This window comes from Octopus bimaculoides, chromosome 1 (assembly GCF_046866305.1).
Source record: "Octopus bimaculoides isolate indiv1 chromosome 1, ASM4686630v1, whole genome shotgun sequence".
NCBI lineage: Eukaryota > Metazoa > Mollusca > Cephalopoda > Octopoda > Octopodidae > Octopus > Octopus bimaculoides.
In genome coordinates this window covers 154,236,492-154,259,298 of record NC_142928.1, presented here as the reverse complement: position 1 = coordinate 154,259,298, position 22,807 = coordinate 154,236,492, and the positions used below count along the sequence as shown (strand labels likewise).

General features: G+C 33.7%; 1 protein-coding gene across 1 annotated transcript in view; it reads left to right on the top strand.

The window, feature by feature from the left end:
* Window positions 1–22,807, top strand: part of LOC106869541 (uncharacterized) — a 502,813-nt gene that overhangs the window by 89,051 nt on the left and 390,955 nt on the right. Inside the window, exons 17-23 of the mRNA XM_089360195.1 lie at window positions 1,804–2,070; window positions 5,145–5,408; window positions 9,505–9,774; window positions 11,900–12,166; window positions 15,526–15,792; window positions 20,449–20,478; window positions 21,234–21,263. Coding sequence (XP_089216321.1) covers window positions 1,804–2,070; window positions 5,145–5,408; window positions 9,505–9,774; window positions 11,900–12,166; window positions 15,526–15,792; window positions 20,449–20,478; window positions 21,234–21,263 — 1,395 coding nt within the window. The remainder of the gene's footprint in view (window positions 1–1,803; window positions 2,071–5,144; window positions 5,409–9,504; window positions 9,775–11,899; window positions 12,167–15,525; window positions 15,793–20,448; window positions 20,479–21,233; window positions 21,264–22,807) is intronic.

The following is a 22,807-nucleotide window of genomic DNA, read 5'->3' as shown; positions in this document are numbered from 1 at the left end:
ATCTCCTACTAATATAATCGATCTTGCTTAAGTAAATTAAGTAAACCTCATCTACTCATGTCTTTCCCTCATCACCGGAAAGATTATTTGCATATTTGTTCCTAATACGTGGTCTGATCAATAAGTATCCGGACTGTTACCATAGTAACGAAGCTAAAGCCCGCAAAGTAAAGCCGCCTGACACAAATTGACCCTAAACTCTGCTGTGCATGCGCACTAAGTTTTAAAGTTCTAGCTTACTTCCGCTGTTTACGGTAGCGCTTGGAAAGAAGGTGTGTAGAGTGTGATTGTCACATTGACTATGACAGAAAAAGTTGAGTAGAGAATCTGCATCAAATTTTGCCAAAAGCTTGGTGATACCTGTTCAGAGGCCTACGCAAAGTTTTCAAAGAGTTTCCATCGTCTCGATACAATCAACGAGATCTTGTCAAACTGAAACCCGAGTGTCTTTCTGGTCAACCGAAAGCAGTTTTGGCGCAAACTTGGCAGACACGTATCTCGTATCAAAATCTTCAATGATAATGGACTGAACTGAACCGCAACTAATCTGCACATCCTCTGATAACTCATGGATCGTGATTCGACGATTTCTCCTCACAACTGCACTCACATCTGCGATGTTTTTCTCAGTTCTGCTGGTTGCGGGTCTCCCAGAACGTTCGTCAAAACTGACATTTTTTTGGCCATCTTAGAAACGTCTGAACCACTCATACACATGTGTGAGACTCATACACTCCTCTCCATACACTTTTTGCTACTTTGTATCGGTCATTGTGCAGATATCGCCATGACAACTTTCTCTGTTATGGTCACTGCGACGATCACACGCTACACACGTTCTTTCCAAGCACTGCTGTAAACAGTAGAAGTCAGATAGAAGTTAAAACTTAGTGCGCATGCACAACAGAGTTTAAGGTCAATCTGTGCCAAGCGGCTTTACTCTGCATGCTTTAGCTTCGTTACTATAACAGTCCGGATACTTATTGATCAGGTGTCGTGGTTGCTACTGTGTACATCATAGGAGAATAAACTCTCTTTTCTGACGACAGTGTGTTCAATTAACTCAGCTCACTGGTGCAAACAATTTGTTTTCTAAAAGTGTAAACAAAGCCAGCGGCTTGGCTTAAGCTCAAAGGTTTGGGTATATCTGACTGATGCGATGAGGAAACACAACTATCCTACAATACCATGCGTCAATGAGCTGAGTATCTTGAACACACTATTGTTGTAAAAGAGAATAGTTATTTTCCTATAATGTACAGTACAACGGTCATCATATTTTGCATCTCAACCTGCCTAGATGTACTAAGAATAAAAAAGATCTAAGTTCTAATGTATGTTTATAGTAATCGAAAATGTATAATTTTTATACACTGAGAGCAGTTTTTGTAAAATGACTTTTAATAGCAAAGGCGTGAAGCAAAATACAGTTCCATCAAAATCTGAAAATTTTGATTCCATTCAAAAAGAGAAAGAAAAATATCAAATTAGACATAACAGGCTATATTGTTGACATGATAAAAAACTTGCAGATATAATCTTGATCCATGAGTTAAAAAGAAATTGTCGACATCGTTTTATTTGAATGTAATTAGTGCAATACAGTAATCTTAGCTGTTCATTAATTGTCATCAGTCAATCTGTTTAGTCTGTTCAAAGTATTTTGTTAATGTACGGGGAAAATTACACTAATTATAAAACTTTTCTCATTTTGTGGGTCGTTTATTGTACATTGAAGCTGTTATCAAAAATTACTTAGAGGAAAATTCCATGGCGTAAAATATATATGTTAATTCATTGCAGAAATACAACCAGAGTTCACAAAACATCTTCAAGATGTAACTGTCAAAGAAGAAGAAACTGCTATATTTGTTTGTGAATTATCAAAAGACAATGTGAAAGTAGATTGGTTCAAAAATGGAATCAAATTGACAGCTAGTAAAATAATTGAAATAAAAACAGAAAAAAGAGTTCAGAAACTTATAATTCGTAAAGTTACACTTGAAGATTTTGGAGAGTATTCTTGTACCATCGGCAATGTGTCAACTACTGCTAAGTTGATTGTTGAAGGTGAGTTTATTTAACATGATTTTTCTGTTATGGTACATACATACATACATACATACATACATGGATACATACATACATACATACATACATACATACATGGATACATACATACATGGATACATACATACATGGCTACATAGAGTGACCCGGGAATATTATGTTAGACGTACAAAAGTATGACAGTCGGAACTCATTTCTTACAATGCATTTGCAGTACTAATGCTGATTCCAACATTCGGGACACTTGACTGATCTGTAGACGGAATCCACTCCAGAGATGTTAAAACCCGCATGATACTGACATCAGTTGGAAATACCCTCAGAAACAGTGATATCGATTGGCTCTATCTAAGAAGAGATAAAGAAGGTAGAAGCTTGAAATCAGTGCAGACAATCTTCGTATGTCGTATAGTCTTTCTCAGACAGCACTTGATAAACAGCAAGAGCAAAATTAAATATATTAACTTAGTGCTGAGAAGTGAAGAAAACAACATCCTACATGTTGGCAGCGAGCTCTTCAGGAAACACACTCTTTCTGATGACCTCCCATACAACTCCCAAACAGTCAGGTTAAAAAAGACGACCGGGATGTGAAACGCTCAGCATACCAAAAGAACCATGCACGGGTATATTTTCCGAAGGCTTGAAGAAGACAGTAATATCGACATGAAGCGATATGAAGCGATCATGGAATAAGTGGGCTCAAATATTCAGTATTTTATTATATATGATATCGTATCAAGACACGCAAACCCATACACACACACACACACACGCACACTTAGACATATACACACACATACGCACACACACACACACACACACACACACACACACACACACACACACACACACACACACACACACACACACACACAAACCTGGCCGGCTCCAGTCAACCGTCCTACTCATGCATGCATGGAAGACGCGTGTTAAACGATGATGAAGATGATGATACATATTTAAATATATAAGTTTATATTCAGCCATCCATCCGTCCGTCTGGCTGTCTGTTGATTTACTTGTCTTTTCTTTGTTACTGTCTCTGTATAGTTATGTTAGGCTTGCCTTAGTACAGGGATTAAGGCGATCATTCTCAAAAGAACTTAAAACATTTAAAAGAAGAGTAGAATATTCATAATTCACTCTCTCCCCTCTCTCTCTCTCATGCACACACATATATATATAGGCACAGGAGTGGCTGTGTGGTAAGTAGCTTGTTAACCAACCACATGGTTCCGAGTTCAGTCCTACTGCGTGGCCCCTTAGGCGAGTGTCTTCCACTATAGCCTCGGGCCGACCAAAGCCTTGTGAGTGGATTTGGTAGATGGAAACTGAAAGAAGCCCGTCGTATATATATATATGTGTGTGTGTGTGTGTATGTGTGTGTGTGTGCGTGTGCGTGCGTATTTGTGTTTGTCCCCCCACCATCGCTTGACAACCGATGCTGGTGTGTTTACGTCCTCATAACTTAGCGGTTCAGCAAAAGATGCCGATAGAATAAGTATTAGGCTTACAAAGAATAATTCCTGGGGTCGATTTGCTCGACTAAAGGCGGTGCTCCAGCATGACCGCAGTGAAATGACTGAAACAAGTAAAAGTATAAAAGAATATATATATATATATATATATATATATATATATATACACATACATACATACATGCACACAAATATATTTGCATATATATATATATATGCATATGCATATGTATGTGGCTGTGTGGTAAGTAGCCTGCTTACCAACCACATGGTCCTGGGCAAGTGTCTTCTACTAAAGCCTCTGGCCGACCACAGCCTTGTGAGTGGATTTGGTAGACGGAAACTGGAAGAAGCCCGTCGTATATATATATATATATGTATATATATATATATATATATATATATATATATATATATATATATATATATATATATATATATATATATATATATATATATATGTGTGTGTGTGTGTGTGTGTGTGTGTGTGTGTGTATATATTTGTGTGTCTGTGTTTGCCCCCCCCCCCCCCAAATTCGCTTGACAACCGATGCTGGTGTGTTTACGTCCCCGTAACCTAGCAGTTCGGCAAAAGAGCCCGATAGATTAAGTACTAGACTTACAAATAATCAGCTCTGGAGTCCATTTGCTCCAGCATGGACGCAGTCAAATGACTGAAACAAGTAAAAGAATAAAAGAAAAGAAATATATATATATACATATGTACATGTACATATGTGTATACTTGTACATGTATATATATCTGTACGTGTGTGTGTGTGTTCATATATATATATATATATATATATATATATATATATAGAGAGAGAGAGAGAGAAATAGAGTTATTAATATTTCTAAGTCTCTCTAAAGGAGACTACGGCAGCGGTACTGGAAATTAATAGTTATCGCCAAGCCAACATGGCAGTCCCAAAATTAGGACGAAAGCTGCCGTGAATTAGCTCCAAGAACCCATCGCCTCTAGCTAGCTATGTGACACACGAAACCTGTGTCCTTTATAACCTTCGAACAGGGGAGGTCAGCAGTTTCCCCTTGCTGGTTTGGCATCTGCAGACTAGTTTCAGGGTGTTGCCCCTTGTCAATGCAGAGCAGCCAAGCTCCAAGGCGGCTGGAGCTTGGCTGCTCTGCATTAACAAGGGGCAACACCCTGAAACTAGTCTGCAGATACCAAACCAGCAAGGGGAAACTGCTGACCTCCCCTGTTCGAAGGTTATAAAGGACACAGGTTTCGTGTGTCACATAGCTAGCTAGAGGCGATGGCTTATTGGAGCTAATTCACGGCAGCTTTCGTCCTAATTTTGGGACTGCCATGTTGGCTTGGCGATAACTATATATATATATATATATATATCCTTATAAATACATATACATACAAATATGCGTGTGTGTATGTATATAAGAGCGTGTGTAAATGTGTTCAATGAATATTTCTAATACATTAAATCACTTGGGTAATTTTCATGTTTAATAAATACTTAATGCTCTTATAAGCACCAGTATTGTTCAATGTACAGAATTAAAACATTCTTTTAGTCGAATGACTTTTACTTATGTATTTAATATAATTTTCAGAAATAAAATCCGAATTCACCAAAGAACTTAAAGAAATTCATGTCACTGAATATGATGACGCTGAATTTTCTTGCGAAGTTTCTAAAGAGTACATCCAAGTTGTTTGGTATAAAGATGGAAAGCAAATACAAGATCAAAGGATCAAAATTGTCACTGAAAAGAAAATGCGCAAACTTGTCATACATGATGTAAGAATTGAAGATCAGGGTGAATATAAATGTATGATTGGAGAATTATTTACTTCGGCCAGTCTATCAGTGAAAGGTAAGTTTATGTCAAAGAGTTTATTATTAGTAAATCTGAATTTATTAGTTACTCATCATTAAGATGTTTTTAGTTATTCTCTTTATAGTCCATCTCTCTCTCTCTCTCTCTCTCTCTCTCTCTCTCTCTCTCTCTCTCTCTCTCTATATATATATATATATATATATATATATATATATATATATATATATGTATGTATGTATGTATGTATGTATGTATGTATGTTTCAGCCTAGAGGTTGCGGCCATGACAGGAACACCACTATTGTAATTACCTTTTAATTGGCCAATTCTATGGGTTTCGCTTTTGGTGAAAGAGGGAGTTCGATACCGCTGCCCTCTTTTGAGTTTCCTGCCTTGACATTGGTTCATCTAGGCTCTTGGATAGCAATAGGACAAGTTATTTCTACTCCCACTCCAAATGTAATATATCTTATATATAATATATATATATTATAAATGTAATATATAGCTTGTTTACCAGCCACATGGTTCTGGGTTGAGTCCCACTGCGTAGCACCTTGGGCAAGTGTCTTCTACTGTAGCCTCGGGCCGACCAAAGCCTTGTGAGTGGATTCGGTAGACGGAAACTGAAAGAAGCCCGTCGTATATATGTATATGTATATATATATGTGTGTGTGTTTGTGTGTCTGTGTTTGTCCCCTCAACATCGCTTGACAACCGATGCTGGTGTGTCTACGTCCCCGTAACTTAGCGGTTCGGCAAAAGAGACCGATAGATTAAGTACTAGGCTTACAAAGAATAAGTCCTGGGGTCGATTTGCTCGACTAAAGGCTGTGCTCCAGCGTGGCCGCAGTCAAATGACTGAAACAAGTAAAAGAGTAAAAGAGAGAAAAGAGTATATACAATAAATATAATATATATTATATATATGTATATATTATAAATATGCAAATATTATAAATATAATATATATATATATGTATTGTATATATATAGGTATATATACACACATATATATTGTATATATATAGGTATATATATATATATATATATATATATATATATATATATATATATAGGAAAATGAAAAAAAGCCAGAATCCTGAACTGGAAGCATAATTTAATAAAGATTTTTCTAACCGGTTTTCATTGCGATGAAGCAAATTATCAAGAAGAAGGAGAATGAAAATGTTTTTTTACAAAGAAGTACAAAAAAGTACAAAATGAAGAAAATAATATATAAAACAATAATATATAAAAAAATAAATATACCCATACATTATATTGTCTTTGAGCTTTTGTAGTTCAATAGTAGTTCATGTATAAATTGGTAGGAAAAATAAGGATGCATGAGAGTTGAGAGTTTTGTTAGGTTTAAAAAAAGGGTTAAAAGTTTGTGTTAAGCAGGAAATGTGGTGTCAAAACAGGAAGTGTGTGTAAGGGGAGACAAGTGTTTTTAGTTAGAGTTATGAACTCTTTTTTTCCAACAGGAAGTTTGTGTCTGTTCATAGAGAAATAAGGTCACTGAGGGGTGTGTGTGTTAAGAAATGGTTGGAATTTCTCTATGAAAAGATTCTCCTTGTTGATTCTTTCTTGTGTGGAGATTCTGTCTTTACATTGATAGAAAGGGAATATAATGAATTTAGGGTTTTTGTTTCTGGCGCAAGAGTCTATGTGGCCACTGAGTGGAATTTGGCGGTATTGAGGGAGGTTTATTTGTTCCTTATGGACAGCTACTCTTCTACGTAATGGGAGGCTCGTCTGTCCGATATAGAAGTTTTGGCAACCTGCGCAAGTAAGGACATAAATAAGGTTACCCGAGGAACAGGAGAAATTGGTTTTAATTTTAAACTTTGTTCCTCGTTTGAAGGTAAATTCAGAGCCTTCAAGTAGGTAGGGGCAGGTGCCACAATTAGGGCGTGCACATTTTTTAACTGATGGGGGTGGAAGTGGTGTATGTAGTTTGGAATTGGTTAATAATGTTTTCAAAGATTTGTGTTGCCTTTTGCATTTAAGGACTTTGTGTGTATTAATGATATTGTTCATTTTCGGGTCTGTGGTGAGTAAGGGGAGGTTTTGTTTAATTGTGGTGAATGCTTCGATGTTATTGGGGTTATGGGTGGAGATGTATGGAAGTATTTTGGGGTTGGGTGTGTTATTATGTTGGCTGGTTTTTAGTGTGTTTTTGTCAAGTTCCTTGGCACGTTTTATTCCAAGATCTATGAGTGTGGAGGGATATTGGCGTTGTAACAGTGTTTTTTTGAGATCTTGTAAGCGTATTTCTCGAGTGGTTGGGTCAGAGACAATGGTGCAAATTCTTTTAGCTAAATTAAAGGGGATATTTATCTTGGTGTGTTTTGGGTGGCATGAGCTAAAAATGAGGTATTGTTGTGAGTCTGTAGGTTTGTGGTAGATGTCGGTTGTGATTTGGTTATTAGGTGTTTTTATGATTAAGAGATCAAGAAAAGGGAGATGATGTTTGCTGAATTCCATAGTGAATTGAATGTTGGGATGTATGTTATTAAGAATGGATTTGAATTCTAGAAGTTTTTCATAGGGTTCATTCCATATGATGAAACAATCATCCAAATATCTTTTCCAGTTATCCATTAAAAAGATGTGGAAAAGGTGTCCAAATTTCTGACGTGAGGTTTCATATAGTGTTAATTCAACAAAAACCCATTATGAGGTTTGCAAGGACTGGTGCAGCTTTAGTACCCATCGCGATACCACATTTTTGGCGAAAGTATGTGTCTGCAAACAGGAAGTAATTGTTGGTCAGAATAAACTTAAGTGATTCTATGATTAAAGTTGTGTTGATGCGATTAGGAAATGTTTCTGGGTGTTTGTGCAGCCAGATTTTAATTGCCTCAATCGCATATTCATGAGGGATATTTGTATAAAGGTTGACCACGTCAAAAGAAACCAAGAGTGACTCCTCGTTTGTTGTTTTCGGGAGGTGATTGAGCATGTCAAGATCATCTCTGATGAAACTTTTGATGTGGCTTAGGAAAGGTTTCAAAAGAATGTCCAAGAAATTGCTTAAATGATGTGTTTCGCAGGAGGTGCCTGCTATAATGGGTCTTAGTTTTAAATCTTCCGGTGCCTTGATGTTGATGTAGATTTCAGAGGAGAGTTTGCAAGCTTCGGTGATGGATTTGTTCTTATGGATTTTAGGGAGGCCATAGAAGAGGCTGGGCTTGCATTTGAAATTAGTGATGTAATCTTTTTCTTTGTCCGTGAGTCCTTGACTTTGCTGGAGTATAAGGGTGGTGAGGTTTTTGAGAGTTTTTTGTTGTTTATAGTTGGTGATAGTTTCATAGAAGGAGTTATCGTTTAGTAAGGAGAGTGCTAGGTGTTTATATATTTATGCAGAGAGAGAGAGAGAGAATTGAACTGGCGATATTATCATGTTCCAGTGATCTGATGAGCTAGTTTTCTTTGTTTGCATGAAAGTGTGAATATACAATTTTATTGCATAATGTTGAGAATGCATATTAATGCAAATGTAAACGCATACATTCTTGCATACTGAAATTAAATTCTGCACGAAAAAGTTTCTGATATGGCAGTAATCCTATGAAAATCACGTGGTTAAAAAAATATATATTCCTCTTATACCATCTGGCATGTTTATATATATATATATATATATATATATATATATATATATATATATATATATATATATGCGTGTATATTACCTGGAATGAGAGGAAAAGTGCGAAGGGCTAGCTGTGAGCAGGATGAGGGAAGTATCAGAAAAGACCTCTTGCTGCTTATAGAACAAAGGAGAAGAGTTAATCTGGAAGCCAGATGATGAGTAGTTGTCTGGCCACTTTTGATGACAAACCAGGGGGAGAGTGTTACGGTTCAGAGCAGAAACACTTGATGATCGTTGGATACAGTCTGATGACATCAGTGACTCCTGGCCAAAGGTCCATTCACTTTGGTGAGTGGAAAAAAAACACCTAGGTGTTATCGATGACAATTCATGTATATATAACATAGACAACAAACTTTTAGGCGACACCGAAAACATGGTACAACTGTAGATAATACTTAACATGTAACAGAGAAAAAATTGAATAAAAAAGAAATTCTAATTTCTGGATTGTTTTTTTTCTAAACAGAAATGAAAGCAAGTTTTACTCAAGAACTTGTTGAAGAAGTTAAAGTAGAAACAAATGGAACAGTTACACTTACCTGCGAGATGTCTGAGGAAAATATCAAAGCAACTTGGTTGAAAGATGGTAAAGTCTTGCAATCGGACAACAGGATTAAAATGGTTACAGAGAAAACAACACAGAAACTTATTATAAATAAAGTCACATCAGAAGACACTGGTGTATATACATGCAAAGTTGGAAAAATATCTACTACTGCAAGACTAATTGTTGAAAGTATGTATTTGCAAATTAGTGTAATTTGCTTAAAAATGACTATTTAATTTTCAAATATTTCTTTGTTCTATAATATACTAAAAAATATTTAGAAACATATTTTATGGAATTGAAACTTTGAAATATGGAAATTGTACTGAATATGTCTAAATTTAATGTCTAGATTACACCGAATGTCACAACGCATTTTTGGCAGATCAGTGGATTTGAATGTATGTATGTATTTATATATATATATATATATATATATATATATATATATATATATATATATATATATATATATATATATAGGATTCAAATCTATTTACTGGATTCAATATTATTCACCCGTGGTAAAAGAGACTAATAGCTTAAGGTTAATAGTGGCTAGAAACAGACGATCTAGTTCCGAATATAAATGCTACATTGACCAAATTCTTTGGCAGTTGATCCGTTTTCATTATAAGAAAGATAGTATTGTGCTGGTAGTGCTCTATATTTTCAGTCGATCAATCGATCGATAAACCTGAACCAGCTGTAAGCCTATTATAAACAACTAATGTATATAATCCAGCATTTTTGTCTACTTCATCATCATCATCATCATTTGACGTCCGTTTTCCATACTGGCATAACTCGGACGGTTTGAAAGGAGCTGGCGAGCCAGAGAGCTGCATCAGACTCCAATTGTCTGTTTTGGCATGGTTTCTAAGGCTAGATGCCCTTCCTAACGCAAATCACTTCACAGAGTGTACTGGGTGTTTTTTAAGAATATTGTCGAATCGTCTTTGGCTATGGAAATGGGCATTTTGTGTGGAATTTACAAGTTATACATCTCAGTTTAATACAAAAGTGTAAGGGAAAATATTTTAATATTTTGTTTTGTTCGCACTTTTCAAAGTATTTAGGGTTGATTAAAACTCAAGTATACGGATTATAATTGTTGGGAACAATTTTGTCAAAAATGTGGAACAAAAATATTCTTTTTCATTTATGAAATAATTCATGAATTACGAAAACAGTTTCAGAAACACTTTTCCCCATACTGATGTAGAAGAAATTAGGTTATTCCAGAATTCAAAAGTAAAGAACTCATAAGTTAATGAAAATGAGAGACCCCCCAATTAAACGACACATTGAAAGACAAGCTTATAGAAGAAAATTTAATCAACTTCTATAACTGTCTATCGCATAAAGAGCCTCCACATTTGAATAAGTTTCCCTTTGGTCTTAATATCAGTCATTCGCATGACCTTTACGTGAATAAACCATTTCAAAAATAATGCATGTCAATTCCAGCTAAAAAGAATATTTATCTGATGACCTTTTAACATCAATTCTAATAATTGGCTAGATGAAACTGAAGCTTGAGATTTATGAAATTACTTCTCATTGATTCCCATTGACATTTTCATTTCTTCATATTTTTCGGAAAGATATTAAAAGTAGAAAAATATGAAAATATATTATTGTTAAAGAAATATGTTTCCTAATTACAGAAAATCTATTTGGTTTTGTTGATAATTTTTTTTTGATTTCAAAAATGTTGCATAAAAATATTACTTATATTTTTACATGAATTGATGGATTTATATATACCTCATTTTACAGTATACATAGACATTTTGTATTTGTTGACCAAGTTGTGAAAAATATTGAAGACTCCTAGTTTAGATTATTACAGTTTTGTTAAACATTGTTGGTTACTCTGTTAACGTTTATTGCTATAGAAAGTAAATATTGCTGTACATTTGATTTCCTTTGCCTCATAGATTACTTATAGCTGGTTACCTATAGTAGTAAACTAAAGAAATAACTCCACAGTCTTCTAATTTTAGAACATTTTCTAAAGAAAACGTTTTCTAAGGAATTAAAAATTCGGGGTAAACAATAATTCTATCCTCCTCCCAGGATACAACACCGCATTCATCGACAGGATATAAGTTCAAAACTATTGAGTACAAGACCAACAACTTAAATGAATTTCATGATTTTACTTTCTCTTTATATAAGGAGAGTTTCTAACATGTGTTAAATGTAATATCATAAGATGTTTATAATATAAATAATGATTTATTTATCTGTTGAACTAAATATACTGACCTTCTCACCTGAAATATAATTTTAACATTCTCATTATTAGAATCAAAAGCAGAATTTACTACTAAACTTACTGAACAGAAGATAAGAATCACTGAAACAGTGATATTTACTTGCGAAGTTGATAGAGAAGATGTCAGTTGTGTGTGGTTGAAGGATGGAAAAGAAATAAAATCAACTGAGCGAATTGAAATCATTACCGAGAAGAGAACCCACAAGCTTATTATTCACAACGTAAAAGCAGAGGATAAAGGAGAGTACAGCTGTGTAGTGGGCGAGGTTTCTACTTCAGCAAGACTCGTGGTTGAAGGTAAGTGAAAGTGATATAAACTCAAATTTCGTTATATATGTATTTATTTCCCTTTATGATTCAAATGACCATGTAGTATGTTTATACTTGAAGTATTGTTTCATCTGCAAAACTGCGAACTTATGAAGCGTATAGGAAAATTGTGTTATTTATCACAAAGTGTGTTATAAACACCTTGACTTAGACTTAGCACTCACTGTTCATTAACTGTAGACTGATCTATTCAAAATAATAATCAGTTGCTACTTCAAGTCATGTATATTCAGTCATCATTATCGGCGTCGTCGTCGTGGTGATCGTCATCGTCATCATGATCATGATCATCGTTATCGTCATGGTGGTCGTCGTCACCACCATCGTCGTCGTCATCGTTATCGTCATCATCATCATCATCATCATCATCATCATCATCATCATCATTATTATTGCCTTTGCACAGCTTCTAACGCAGGAGATGTATTACGGTGTCAGCTGTTCACTACCAGTGAACTAAGGTAACACCTCTTATTTTTCGAGCACCTTCCGGAGTATTCGAGCGGTTCCAAGCAGTGCTGCTTTCTGCAAGTGCTCCACCTTTATTGCAGCCCCTATTTGTACCATGTACTTCTCAAGATTTTAACTCACTGTTCCCAGGGCTCCGACAATTATTGGTACTACTACCACCTTTTTCATCGACCACAACTGGTTAACCTCCCAAGCTAACCTGTCATATCTATCGACTTTTCTTTCTTCCTTATCGCATACCTTGTTATCAGCTGGGCATGCTATATCTATGATCCAACATAGTTTGTTTTCTCTCTCAAATAAGACTATGTCTGGCATCCTATTCTCTATTTCATGGTCGCACTGAATCATAAAATCCCACAGGATCTTTGCATCATAATTTTCGATGAGGCCTTCGGGTTTGTGGTCGTACCCAATACGAAACCCAATATACCCATCATGACTACTCGTCTGATAAGAGTGCACCAGCCACATGCATTACAATCATACGTGCGTGACATGGTGATCTTATATCAAGATAAACTGCGCATGATCTTCCAGGTGGGGCCCAGTTAGAATTTCCATCAGATCGAGGAGCCCACTCCGTTCAAAAGTCACTGAATAAGGTTTGTTTAAGGATGATGAATGAAATACCCATGTTTCAAGAGGTGAATTATTCAAACCTCACCAAATTCCTCTCAACGCATACCCATGCGGCTCCCTCACTACTTCTGCACGTGATCAGAGATGCACATATTATCAGCTACCAAGAGACATACTCAACTGGTTAAGGTGAAGCAACTGACAAGCGAATATTTGCTGTAGCCCATCTTTTATACCAAGACAAAACGTGTACATGATAGCACTTCCAATCTGTTAAGAACAAAAGCCATGAGAGCCACTGTCTGGTATTGCACCAGGGCCTTTATTATTATTATTATTATTATTATTATTATTATTATTATTATTATTATTATTATTATTATTATTATTATTATTATTATTATTATTATTATTATTATCATCATCATCATTATTATTATTATTATTATTGAGGTGGTGAGCTGGCAAAACTGCTTTACAGCATTTCGCCTTTCTTTACGCTCTGAATTCAAATGCCGCCGAGATGGATTCCAAATGTTTCTTTTTCGTCCTTGAAATTTTTTTTCCTTACAATAGTTAGAAGATGTTTTTACTTTAAATTCCATAAAATATTATTTCAGAAACGTGTTTAATTGCTCGAATTCCTTTGAATTTTATGTGATTTTTGATTTAAGTTTCGTCAGTTTTTGCCCTGTGACTAAAGATTTCTATTCCTTTTTACGCCATTATTGGAGCAAATGAATATTCTATTTTCTTATGAGCATATTACATTGTTTAGGTTGTATTCGAAATGTAGTAAGGGACTGCGTAAATATATTTTCCTATATGTTATTTTCTGCTATCAATCCACGAGTCGTTTTCATGTGAAAGTTATTTCTGACTCAAATTTGTAGAATTTGGATAGCTCCATATCGATAAATGATAGTTGAATGAGTTATCCGTTTATTTTCTAGAAATATATTATATGCAGGGATTAAAATATAAAGAAATTTTAAAATTTAATACTCATTAAGGTTGCTTTCTAAGTAATTTTGTACCTGTCATTGTGAACTGGGCGTGATTTCTCGTTCAGGTTATACAATGTTTTGATGTATTATCGCATTACCTCTTTGTCAATGTATCCACATATGTTATATCCATTTATATTTCCTATATTGGTTAGGATTTAAGATCTCGAGACATTGGAAGTATTTTCATCAGTCTCCACATATTCCACATATGTTGAAAATACTCTTTACCAGTTTTGTAAAATAGCTTTGATCTGGTACACTCATCAAAAACCACTTGCTCTAATCGTTGAACTTTATATTTTGTGAATCAAGTGATTCATTTCCCAATCTACACACACCCAAGTTACTCTTGTTAGATGTGGTTCGTAGAAAAGTTTTATTCCCTTTAACGTGGTATCAAGTTTTAGGTTTTTTGTTCTGAATGCTATTAATATTTTGTCATTATGTCGAAAATTAAATGAATGCATAGCGAAAGAAACCCCCGGTGCTTGCTCTATTCATAAACTTATTTGACTTTTGGTCGGATGCAATATAAATGCAGTTTATTACTCTTAAAAAAAACAATTCTCCAGAGGATTCTATTACATCAAAACAAATACGAGACATCTTGGAAAACAAAATGCTTAAAATTAGCAAGTAAGAAATGTCTTAACAATATTCACATATTTACTGGAACGTGTCTATGTTGATCCTTACTGGTTACCTGTCAATGCCTTTAACAGAAGTATCCAGCGGTATCAACTATACATGTGAGAAGACATTTCTTAACTGCTACAGTGTTTATAATTCAATAATTAAATCATGATAATTTCGTTTAACTTTTCATTATTAGACTTTTGCATAACATTATAGACATTTATATATCGATTATTAATTCTCTAGTTAAGTTGGCCGAATCCACATAAAGCATAAATTTTGTCACTATCTTTTTAATGCTCTTTCATAAATAGTTCTCGTAGCTTTGATTTCTAGAGCCAATATACAAGTTACTGGAGTATTAGTACTGAAATAAGCTCCTTACAAGTGCTTATAGATTTGTTCGAACAATATGAAATCGTTAATCCCAAGATGGTGAAAGGATCAATAAGTGCTCTGCATCGTAAAAGCCCTATAAATATTGGCGTGTCATGTTGCCAAGATTTTTAAATAGCTCGATAACAGAGAAGCGAATAGGTTTGTGTTTACAGCTACATAATTAGAATTTTACTGAAAATATTTTATTTTCAGTGTGCAATAAAGTTTCATATTTCTTTTAATTATCAGAATCAAAAGCAGAATTCACCACTAAACTCACAGAACAAAAAATAAGAGTGACTGAAACAGCTGTATTCACTTGTGAAGTTGACAAAGAAGATGTCAGTTGTGTATGGTTGAAAGATGGAAAAGAAATAAAAACAAACGAGAGAATTAAAATAGTTACTGAGAAGAAAACCCACAAACTTATAATCCATAATGTCACAGTAGAAGACAGAGGAGAATACAAATGCGTGGCGGGCGAAGTTTCAACAACAGCCAAACTTGTAGTTGACCGTAAGTATTCACCTGTTTTAATTTGGACGGAGCGTCTGGTTACAAAGGTTTTAATAATCTAAATCGAATTAAAAAAAAAAAAAATATATATACAATTTTATCTACTTTTATATCTGAAATAATTTTTTCTATTAGGAAATATTTGATTACTTATGTTTTTATTATTGCCAATCGGGGGCAGAATGGCAGAATCATTTGAGCGTCGGACAAAATGTTAAATGTTATGTAGTATTTGTTCCAGTTCTTTGCGTTCTAAGGGCAAATCCTGCTGAGGTTACCTTTATCTTCTATCCCTCCAGGGTCGATAAAATAAGTATCAAGTTGAGCACTGGGTTCAATGGTAATCGGTGTAACCCTCCCCTAACAATTGCTGGCCCTGTACTAAAATTTGGAGCCTTATTCTATGGTAGTGTAATAGTTTTGCTGATACATATAAAACGTTTCAAGCTGTAAGTCATGCTAAGACTAATTTTGTTTTTCAATATTACTTGGTAAATATCAGTATGACATTTCCAAGTTGTAGACTTTATGTATCCCTCTTTAGGGAAAAGGATAGTATTTTTGTAAAAATGTGAAAGTTCATTTTCGGTACTAGTATGGAAATAATACGTATTGCATATTTTCTTCTGTAAATATCTGGATTTATCCCATAAGGAAAGCTCTGGTTACTAACTGAAAATAATTGCTCTGTCAATATTCTTTAGATAGCGACTATAGTAACTCACCTGTTAAAGTCATATACGCTTTTAGTTTCCCGATCTTGATAACAATTTAGCTCTGTTGTATCGTATTTGATGAATGCTTTGAATGGATATTCCACCAATATCACCAATATTTATAGTGCTGAATGGATACTGCAAATGTAATTGTTATAAGTAGTAGTTATAATATTCACTTCTGCACAATTCTTTACGAATATAGGACTATTGATTTAGCAAGTACATCGTGTCACACAGAATATGATATGATATCATATGATATGATACATTTTGAAGCAACTTGAAAGCATATATACAATGTCTTACTAAGAAAAGTATTCAGTCGATGTTTTGAAATGTAGGCTTCAAAGTTTTTTTTGTTCATCCTATATTTTCTGTTAATCTTTTGCTCGTAGATCGTAAAGAAATAATACTGAAAATGTAAAGAAACATATCAGTCATTAGACACCAAAATGCTATACTATTTGTTTGTTTGCACTATTCTGAAATTTATGGGGTACATACTCTTGCACAGAGCATTTTTATATTTGATATGTACGAGGTATCCTACAAAGCTGAATTCACCTACAGGTATCATCACGCTCTGCGTGCTTATAATAGAGGTTACTTTAGATTCACAATTATTATTCTCTTTATTTTTAAAAATCATTTGTTTATTATATTTGATTTTCGTACCACTGCTTAGAAAATGTTTCCTGATTTATTCCATACAACACCTAATTGTTCTCAGAAATGATCTTAAAATTTTTCTCTCATCTAATTTTTTGAGGTAGAGTCAATTCGTATCGTTACTTCTGTGTAAGCTTCCAGTTTGTGTTAGAGTTTCTTCCCAATCCTGAGATGTGTATGTTGCGAGTACTGTTACTGGAAATACATTATTGGCATTGTCGAAAGGAAAATTGCGACTGCCATATGTTTTAAAGTCTGATGGAATACTTACTGGTTCATAAATATTTGACCCCAGTACTATTGTATGATATATAGTTATCAATACACGTTTTGTTGCACTTAAATCGACTACGAAAATAATTATTCTTTAAATTGGCGTTCTGTTTTAGATCCTAGTATACGCTGAAGAAGTGACAGTAACTTTTGTGTCAAAATAATGAGAAGCACCGAATGACACTGTTTTATGAAGCATAAATATAAGGAATATGAAAGTATATCTCTTATGAAAGATATGTAACTACGATATCGTTGAATTGTGACTTTGGTTGAGCAAATATTTGCAGTTCAGTGAACGGCAACAGCTAGAATTTTGATGGTTACAGTGATTTCACCTGCTGTAAGGGAAAAATGAGTAAAATGATTTTTCTAAACAGGCATATTTCCACAAGAAATCAGGCATATTTCTACTTTTATACTTCGGTAAAAAAGTGAGACCTCATGAATTTTTATTTTCCTTTTATTAAAACAAGTTTAGGCTGATCGACGCATATCTAGAGTCCGTCTTTTCACCTGGCTGCTTAGCATTTACTACTTTGATAGATTTGTGATGATCTTTGAGGAATTTATTTAAACAGCCAGTATAACACTTGCAAATAGTTTCTAGGAAACAATCAGCCTATAGTTTCCTACCATGTGGGTGATTTAATTTTATTGTCAAGATTTATCCGTCAGCTAGGTATAGAAATTTCGCCAGCCATAATATTAATTTACAAATAAGCTATTGGACGGGCTTTTATAAAACGTCCCATTTTGTAATACTATCCCACTGTATGTTTTTTCTACCGATTTTCCACTATAAAAACCTCTAATGGAAGTTTTGAGTTAACAGCGTATTATTAAATTTTGACTTTGCGAGCAGTAATTATTTGTAGGTGCATTTAGTCATAATGTATTATCATCGAAACCTTTCATTTTATTCTAGATATAAGATAAAAAATAAATTACTTGTAGAAAAAGGGCTGATTTTCTGAGATAGTGATCACATTCTGTGATATGTTGTGGTAAATAGGGATTTGTTCATGGAACTGCTTTCACTAATGGCGAACACCAGTCTGAATAACTATGTGATATCAGATTAAAGGTATTTCGCTTAAACACATACGCACTCATACACACACATAGACGTGTATCACATAAAGCAGTAACGGTAGACTTAGATCTGCAAAACGTCGATTGTAAGGCCAACAAAGGTACAGAATATATTCAAAGAACATATACCAAGCAAAAACATTTTAGTCGTCTGCTAACTTTTCAAGCATCATGTATATGCATGCATGAATGCATACATACATACATACATGCATGCATGCATGTATGTATGTATGTATGTATGTATGTATGTATGTATGTATGTATGCATTCATCCATCTATCCATGTATTTATATGTGTATTTTCTCTTCCTGGCTGGAGTTTTAGAATTTATTTTGACAGATCATCTCAGCGGAAATCTATTTTTTAAGAAGTGAGGCTTTTGTTCTCTATCACATTCTTTGTGAAATCACCTCACACTTTAGATTGTAAAATCTTGTGGATTTGCTTTGTCTTAAATTGTATGGCCATCTATAGCCGAAGTAGTTTGCGGTTATGTTCGTTCTCCAATGTATGTATCACTGATGTGTGAGTTTAGATGTTTGACTTAAGAATGTGCGCGTGTACTTATGGTAGTATGTTTAAATTCTATGCACACTAATTACATGCTAAACGTCTGTAATATTTTAAATATTTTTATAGTTCCATCAGTGGACTACAATTTCCTAACTAGACATGTCCTTTATGATTTTGTAAGCCCAGGTTCTCAGTATTGATGCTGAGGTATTTAGTTACATATCCAGGTACCTCGACAGCAACAGATATAAACCTGAAGCGACTTGCAATATTTTCCTTCGTTCTGTATAAATGTTTTTATCACTTATCTATAACATTAGGCTAATATTTGTTGAACAACCGATTTTCATTATTATGCGTACTATATATGTTTTCCGTTTTTTTTGTTTAATTATTTGAATTCTTCCTTCAAGGAAGGAGTTTGTTTCAAATCTCGCATTTTGCATAGGTGTGTATTAGTTGAAAATTCTAGGACTTTCAAGTAGTCGCTCAAACATGTTCTAACTTAGCCAAATGCACAAGTAATATCAGTACAAATATGAATTTATAATCAGTTCCCAAAGCGTTGCTAATAGATATTCTCCTGAATAATTTTAGAAGAAATGTTCTCATCTATCACTGTTTATAATTTTTTTCTTTTCTGTCTTAAACAACTATATCAGGCTTGCACTTAGCATAAGTTTTGATGGAAATGTTTCACCGAGATTTCTTAGGTTGATATATATATATCTGTATTTTATAACAAGAGCATTGTCGCGTTTTATCCCAGAACAATATTTTGTATGGGTGACATTTATATTGCTTTTGCAGCACCATCATGTGGTAATGAGTGATAATATCTTGAAATTTTTAGGCAGTTACTGATTATGCGGGTAATATCTTCCACAGAAATATGGCATAGACATTTTAAGTTACACCTGAATTCACATATACATATGCATGTGAGTGCTTGTTTATGTGTGTGTGTGTGTGTGTGTGTGTGTGTGAATGTGTGGAAATATTTAATTTACCTTATTTAATTTAATTTATCGTTATTTACTACGAGAAGGAAATATGGAATAAAAGATAGAGAATTTCTGTAATTAGGTTTTAAGTTTTACGCACAAATGTAATGATACACTTCTCGTCATACATTTTCGCTATTGCAAACGTTGCAAATATTGTGTTATTCGTTTGATTCTAAATGTATATCTTATTAAGTACAAAACTTAGCAAAGTTTAAGCGGATTTATTGAAGTTATAAACCATAATGAGCAATTGCATACTCCATTTGTTTCAAACATAATATATTATATAACTTGAGATTTTTGTCTCAGATGTTTCATTCTGGTTGAAAACTGTTATTAAAAAATGTTATCTATTGGCATTTCCTTTTTCGTTCAGAACAAACTACTGAGTCGAAAGACGGTTTTGGTGAGTGTATTTTTTTTTATTGACGGCATTTAATTATGCACTGCTATATATATGCTTTTTATAAACTAATGTTGAAAAAGAAAAAAAGGAAATTAAGTTTACAACCGTTTCAAGAGCTAAGAATATTCAATTTGCTTTCAAATGTTCAAATTCGTGAGATGTTTTTGTTTCTTTTAAACAAGCTGTGTAAAGAGAATTTTGTTAATTAACAATATTTACGTTTGTCTGATATTTGCTCCTTTCGCTATTAATTTAACAGGGTACCTTTCATTCAAAGCGCAGTCAAAGAATTTTGTTATACGTTTATATAGGCTAATATAATCAGATAGAATTTGTCAGTTATGAATTTGGCCTATTATTTAAAATTCAAATAATTGAAATAATTAAAAAAAAATATTAAGCAATTGCTACAGAGAATTGCTAAATGTATTTCCGATAATTTAACTGTCTCTATTTTAAAAAAGATAGATATACATCTTATATCAGTAAGCTATATTCGATATACGCAAAAAGCAGACCCTAGCTATCATAGTGAGAAATATATTATGAAAAATATTGTTAAAAATATGTACATTATAAAAAAATAGCCACATTAATTCAAACCAATTCTTAATATTTAATGAGGAATATACCTCCATATTATTCTAGTATTTTGTGTTGCTTTGTGTTAAGCTTGCTGATTGAGAATATATATTAATTTGCGTTAACTTATTCTTCATTATGTATAAAAATGTTCGTATTAATTCGCTCTTCAGAAATTGTTACGGAAACAGAAATTCATACGGGTAAGGACAAATATTTCTGGCAATTTCCAATTAAGTAAATAAAAGGTTTCTTTTTGAAGTAATATTTGCGAAGTAATTCTTTAAAGTGTAAAACTAGAAGAGTAATAAGTGATTGTCAAATACATACATTTAAATGCATACGTGTTTATATGGTTATTTTAAATGTAGGCATATATTGTATGCATACGTAGAGACATATATGTATTTTTATTGAATACATAGATAAATATGGGGGCTAATGCAGTTTCGCACCTCTCCTTGAAAAATACTTGTTTGTGAAAAAATCTTTTCGGATTCCTACGTTTTAGATGTCGGAGATTAAATGCTTTTTTTTTTGCATATTCGTAATCTCCGACATCTAAAACTTAGGAATCCGAAAAAAAAAAAAAAAAATGCATTTTTCAAGGAGAGGTGTGAAACTACATTAGCCCCTAAATATGAACATATTTGTGTATCTATATATTCAACCAGGCTTACGGACATACGGAAGGGGTAATCCTAAAACTTGACAGGGAAAACACTAAAAATAAATAATTTACAAAAATAGCAATTAAAAATTAAGGATGAGAAGTTTTTAAAAAAAGCTCTTTTTCATTGTGTAGCTTTAGCCAATCTCCTTAAGGATATGCAAAGCTCTTGCTAATGCAGCCAAAGTTCTGCATTTACAAATAAAGATTTAACTGATGTACATTACTGTTGTGACTTCAAGTGCAGTGAATATTTTAGCAGCAGTATGCATACCTTTTTTAGACCTGATTTTATATATATGGTGTGATTTTGAAAATATATGTGTCCATAATCCCTGATCAGCAGATTAGACTGTTCGATTGGTGTTTAAATGGGACAAGTTTAAAAATGCGCTTTCTGCGTTCGTATATGAGTGTGTGCATAAAGTACTTGTATCACTATTTAAACATACATTGTAAAGAGAGATTTATATTGATATAAAAAGCAAACATTTTGATTACGTGTGATATTTACATTTTTTATTTTCGCTTACATTGCATGATTATTTTGCTTTTATAAGTAAACGTACAATAAAATTCTTTCATGAGGTGATTCATTGAATACTTTCCGTTGGACTCACAAACGGCTTATGGCTCCGCAACATTTTTACGAGCGCGCGCACACACATTCATACATTTATGTATGTATGTATGTAGTTATTTGTGTGTATGTATATAAATGAATGTATGTGTGTATGTATGTATGAAGATATGCATATATGTGTGCATGTATATACCAGGCTCGTGCCGCGAGTAAATAATTAGGTAGTATGCATGAATGAAACCAAACAAAGATCTTTATGACTATGAGACATTATCAACAAATATTTACTGACATATATATACGCACACATATTTACATACATGCCGTCATATATCTATACGCAAAAAACAACGTTGGGGGGATAAGACCGATAAGGATACACATACTAGTTTTTTTAAAATGAAATTTACAGAAAACAAAAGGCGAAGACAAATGTATGAACAACAGTCAGGTGTATTAGTTTGACGCTTGGGAAAGTGAGAAAGTCTTTTACG